Source organism: Egretta garzetta, unplaced genomic scaffold, assembly GCF_000687185.1.
Source record: "Egretta garzetta isolate BGI_Z169 unplaced genomic scaffold, ASM68718v1 scaffold640, whole genome shotgun sequence".
Lineage (NCBI taxonomy): Eukaryota > Metazoa > Chordata > Aves > Pelecaniformes > Ardeidae > Egretta > Egretta garzetta.
The window spans coordinates 733,189-739,015 of record NW_009258264.1 but is presented as its reverse complement, the minus strand read 5'-3'; the positions used below and the strand labels follow the sequence as shown (position 1 = coordinate 739,015).

At 55.8% G+C, this 5,827-nt stretch overlaps 1 protein-coding gene across 1 annotated transcript in view; it reads left to right on the top strand.

Annotated features, from left to right (window-relative positions):
• The first annotated feature begins 4,766 nt into the window (after window positions 1-4,766).
• CTSE (cathepsin E) overlaps window positions 4,767-5,827 on the top strand; it is a 5,285-nt gene continuing 4,224 nt past the window's right edge. The window contains exon 1 of the mRNA XM_035901962.1: window positions 4,767-4,916. Coding sequence (XP_035757855.1) covers window positions 4,848-4,916 — 69 coding nt within the window. The 5' untranslated portion in view covers window positions 4,767-4,847. The remainder of the gene's footprint in view (window positions 4,917-5,827) is intronic.

Sequence of the window (5,827 nt, the reverse complement as noted above, 5' to 3'; positions counted from 1 at the left end):
CTTGAGTCAGGCCTTGCTGCCCCAAGTTAAGGCTAAGGCTCCAGCTGGCAGCGACGCACGCCTGCAGGCGTCCCTTGGACACAGACACCAAACCCAGGTCTCACCCTGACGAACAACCCCTCTGCTTTCCGAGGCACCGCCTGCAACGGCCGGGGGAGTGCAATCCCCAGTAGCGTTGTACCTGGGGACCAGAGCTTTCCACGCGTTCCCTTTCCCGCGGGGCTGGGGCATCCAGGACCTTGGAGGGAGAGGGAATTAAGGATGTTTCGGCAGCATTTTCAGTGGCCGTGCAGTCGCAGGGGTCCAGCGGTGTGGAAGCGCTTGCCAGCTCAGTGCCGGATGCGGTCTTGCTCTACCACGATGGCGACGGCAGGAACGAGCCCACACGAGGTTCCATGACGCTTCCCCTCTGTCAACTGGCTCATTTAAATATATTTGGGTGTTTCTCTGCTGTTCTGCAACCACTTCTGCCCTGGGGCTGGGGCCCCTGTATCCCCCCGGGCAGTTCTCCCTCTTGCTCCATCTTCCAACAGTTTTGTGCTAAAATGCAGCTGAGCTTCGGGGGAGCAAAGCGGTCCCCAAGGGCAGAGAGCTCTGCCCAGCAGCAGTGGAGCTGGCTCAGCCCTGAGCAATTCAGCTGCCACCCAAAAAGGGCTCTGGGTGCTTCCAAGTAAAAGCCTTCTACAGGGGTAAAACATTTTAAATCATAAGGGCCATGGTCCCGGAGCCTGGCATGGCTTGGTGTCTGCTGGGGGTCAATGGGTGTCCACCTGCCCATTTTCTGGAAAAATGTTCTGGTCAGCAGCAATCTGTGGGATCCCTTAATAACAGCGGGGTGCAAACGGCAGACTGGCAGACCCACTCTCGTGGCTTCGCAGCAGATTTGGGGAGCGCTGGGCCACTGCTCCCTAGGAACTGCTTTTGCAGCTCTTGCACTGAGACAGCGCTTTGGTGCTGGAGATGCCCCACAGCAGCCCAGCCTCTCCTGTGCTTCATCCCTGGCCAGAGATGGGCAGGGAGCGAGGGACCCCCCCTTCTTGTGGGGTCCCTGACTCCTGGGGATGATGCCCACTGGCGTTTAAACACCTCCATGGCCCCCACGCTCCCATTGCAATCCTCTCCCGGGGTTAAAATCATCCTGGTATCTCAGTGAATCCCTCGGACTTTTAAAGGCAAAGAGAAGACCGGCTCCTGAGACACTCTACGTACCCTCAGCTGCCAGGCGCCGTCGGGGTTCGTCCCCAGGAGCTGCGTCACGAGTTGGGGTCCCCTGCCAGGTCCCTGCCCTGGGTCAGTCGCTGCCCACATTCCCCCCCGTCCCCTGGAACGGTGGGGACCAGCTCGTCCATCAGCTCCGTCGCAGGGGGATTTTAGTCCTGCTTAACCCACAGCTTCTGTGCCACGGGTAAAGATTTAACTGAAGCTGGCTTGTTTTTATTTATTTTTTTTCTAAGAAGCGAGTGTTTGCTATTGCAGGGTTTTACCCTTTCATGTGCTCGGTGATGTATAAACAGATTAGCGGGTGGAAGGAGTATTTGATAAACAGGAGAAAGGCTGCTTGGGTGCGATTCGAATCAGGCAGAGCTAATTGTGGAAGTGGCTAAACTAAAGGAAATATAAAAAAAGAACACAGATAACGTATTTTTAGGCCCAAAGCAGGTTTCTTAAAATGAGTAAAGCGCCGTACACTGAGCCAGCACGGGGCGTGTTTTCTGCACGAGCTGCGTAACCTATTTCTAATGTGTCTGAGGGCAAGCACGTAACGCTGGATGGGGTCAGATCCCCTTTGACAGCCACTGCCTGGAAGTAATGCCAGACTATATATGTATATAGGCCATATATTGCTTACAAGACCCGGGATGTTCCACTAGCTGGCAGTCACATTTCATTACATTTCTACTGAACATAAGGGTTTGGGTTTTTTTCTACTCTTTTATTAACAAGACGGGTTCAAAGCCCCCCTCTGGATTTATGAATAACTCTGCAAGTTTTGCTCCGTCGCGCTGGGCTCTCCCCGCCCCATCTCCGCCATCAAGGCAGCACCGGCAGCCCCGGCGTGGGCAGGCGGGCAGCACCGTGGCCACGGCGCCGGGTATGGAAAATGGTGCATACGCAGTGTATTTGAAACACCAAGAAACAGCGCTTTTCTCCTAATTTTCTGGACTGAAAATGGCTGAAAATTGGCTCCCAAAAGCAAGAGAAAACAAACCCCCATTTTTCAAGACTTGAAGTAAACTTTTGATTTGTCTTTAAGAGTTTGGGGTTTAAAACTACCTTAAAAATAACTAAATAAAAGTAGAAATAGATTTGCTTAACTTCAAAAATTTCTAAATGAAAGGTTTGGCCTCTTTATTTCTTTAATCTTCATATTTTACCACTGAATGTACTGCCGCAAGTTTGCAGATGATGATGAGCCAATTGGAGATCTTTTCCACTAAATAAACTATTTCGCTTAAAGTATTTGGCTTGTCTGTGCTGCAGCTCTCACTCACGCTTATCTCGGAAACCCAATGACCCTTCAGGCTGGATTTTCTTACAGGATTTTTGGGTTAGAAACCATGTCCGTAACGTTCGACTTGCTGCTTCCAGCTCATCTGGCACTTGCTGCAATTGGTTTTGTTTTAGGAAGTTGGGGTTTTTTTTAAAAAATCCCTTCTATGAATATATGATTAGGACATTAAACTGCATCTTAAAAGGGAAATAGATAGTAACTTTGTATAAAAGCCACTCTGTAAAAAATACTACAGGCACCAACCCGGGCATAGGGAAATGCAGGGAATTTGCACTTGACTTGGGAAAAACGGCTGCGTCTGCCGTCGGTGTTGAACCTGCTGTGCCCTGTGTCGCCATGCTCACGAAGAAGAAACCTTTGATGGTTTTTTTTTTAAGCTCAAGCTCTCTCTAAAGCCACGGAGAGGAGGAGCCCGGCAGTAGCTCCCAGGGATGGAGAGAGGAGATCCCCGTAACCAGAGGCACGCTCACAGCCCCGCCGGTACCTGTGCCTCGCAGGCAAGGGCTTGAATTTCCCAGGGTGAAGACTTCAATTACATAGAACGGACTAACTGGGATCGATGGAAAATGGATTAGCACAGCGCTAAGGGTAGAAACCCCATTAATTACATGACCCGTGCTCACCAGGTAAAACACCTCCCCTGGTGGCGCCCATGACCAGTTATTATAGTGCCATAAACATGGGAAAATCCCACCGGGCCAGCACAGCACCATCACACGCCTTCAGCTGCGTGAATGAGAGATGGTGGCAGCAAGAAAATCCTTGCCTCCCCCACTCGCCCCCCCTCTGTATCTAAAGGCTTTATTTGTTCATTAGCATTTTTTATTTGCATTCAAAGAGGCTTAATGAGACGGCCATCCGGCGTTAAACAAAAATCAGCTACTGGGGAAGAGCCCATTAGTGGCTGTAAGGTGACACGGCACTGTCTCCCACGCAAAGCGCTTCTTCCCGACCACGCTTCAATGACCCTGACTGCTATTTGAAAGGGAAATTTGCAGATTCCTGAGCAGTTCATCACTGCTAATTAGCCTTTGCCTTTTAAAGTTTGTTCAGCAGCTGCCTGATGCAATGAACATGTCCCCTGCCTGCACCCCCCCACTGCCATCGGGGTGTGGGGCACCCCATGGCCATGGGCAGGTTCCTGGGGGGCGGCTGTGGGGCAGAGGAAAGGGGAAACGCTCCCCCAGAACGCCTGGGGGTTCCTCCAGCTCGGGCGGGCCGTCTGCCCCAAAAGCAGCCGACACAACCCCCTGCCTGGCGCCCGGCGGGTCCCTCCCTGCCATCCTGCACTGCTGCCGCCGGCCCCTCGCCCACGAAAACAAACTTGACCCCGGTGCAGTCGCTCTGCCTCGCCTGGGAAGGGGCCAGTGATTCATTTCCACTGCCAAAGCCCCGTGTTGACATTGAACAGGGCGTTATCGCGGGCGCTGGTACACCGGGGCGAGGGTGTACCTGTTGGTATAAGAACAACGCCACGGCGCTGCCCACACCTGCAGAGTCCGGCTGAGGCCAGTGCTGCCGCCGAGCCGCCGAGATGAAGCGCCTCCTCCTCCTCGCCATGCTCTGCCTCTCCCTGACCAGTGGCTTGAAAAGGTAAGGGGGTCCCCGGGGTGCACCCCAACTCCCTGGGCTCTTAGAGGGGCTTCACTCCCAGGGTCCTGCCAGCTGAGCTCCCCCGACACGGACACCCTGCAGCTGCACAGGAGTGAAGGGACCATGCAGGGACCACACGGGGACCACATGGGGACCATGCAGGGACCACACGGGGCTTTGCTGGTTTGCTCCCATCAGACCATCAACTCCGTGGCCATCTCCATCCTTCTGGGCAGACCCTGCCTGTGGCAGTGGGCTGCAGCGAGGTCTGCAGGATGAGCTGCCGGCTGCAGCCGAGGGCTGTGCAGACAGACGGGGCAGAAAACACCAGCATGGAGTCCCCTCTCCCAGCCTGAGGGTCCTTCTTCGTCAGTCATGTTGAGCTCCTGCCCGACCCATCGTCGGGAGCAGCCCTGTGCTGGGGTGTGTGGGCTCTCCTGCCAGCTTTGCCCTCAATTTGCTGCCTCCTAAAACAGACCAAGTCCCCCTTTGCGCTGCGCCTTGGCTAGAAAGCTCTGCAGTGGGGGATGCGGGGAAGCAGGCTCTGGACCTGCGTCCTGGTGGCACTGGGACCCTTAGGGCGGACGTGGGGGCTGCAGGACATTGTCAGCATCCGCAGCTGCGGGCGAGTGACCGGGACCCTTGCTCCCCCAGGGTGACCCTGAGGCGGCACCGCTCCCTGCGGAAGTTGCTGCGGGACCGTGGGCAGCTCTCCCACTTCTGGAAAGCCCACAGGCTCGACATGGTCCAGTACAGCGAGGACTGCACCGCCTTCACGGAGGCCAACGAGCCTCTCATCAACTACTTTGACGTAAGCACGGCGGCACCGAGGGCTGGGGGGTACCGAGTCCCAGCAGCGTGCTGCAGACACCCCAAAAGCACATTAGTTTGCATGAGCAGTCCCCAAAGCCCAAATGCTTCCCACCAAGCCCACGCCTGCTAACAGAGCACGCCTGCAGCCAGTGCCCCAGCGTGCCAGGGCTCGCTGCCTGCCTGCTCCCGCCTGGTCCTTTGTTCCTGGGAATGTGATGAGGAGCGGGGACAAGGGACCGCATTCATGGCAGGCGCTGCCAGCCCGCTCCCTGCCTGCTGCGCTCCCCCAGCCCACGGTGCTCTCAGGCACACGGCGGGGAGACAGAGTTCCTGCAAAACCAACACAAACCACGCTCATCAGAGAAGACCCCACCACAAAGGACCCGGGGACAGAGGTGGAGGGTGCTCCCCAGGCTCTTCCCATTCCCAGCAGTGTGAGGGTCCTGTCCCCAAAGCCCCTGCCACTGCCTGCCTCCCGCTGATGCGGGTCCCCTCGGGGCCCAGCCTTCACCTTGAATCCTGCAGGGAGAGGATGGCACCCGCACTCGCCATCCTGTGTTTTGTTCTCCTCTTGCCTTGTTATTCCTTAAATATGTGGTTCCTTTATTTCACCTGCCACGATGCAGCCATGACAGCTCAAACACTGCCCCGGTGCCAGCCAGCCCCTGCACTGAACCCCATCAGTTCTCTGCAGACGCCCCAGCACCAGCTCCCCTTTGCCAGGGTTTCTTGGCATGTTGACGGCTAACAGCTCTGCTCTTTGCTAGATGGAATATTTCGGGCAGATCTCCATCGGGACCCCCCCCCAGAACTTCACTGTGATATTCGACACGGGCTCCTCCAACCTCTGGGTGCCATCCGTCTACTGCGTCAGCAAAGCCTGTGGGGGCAACGGGGCGCCTGACCGCG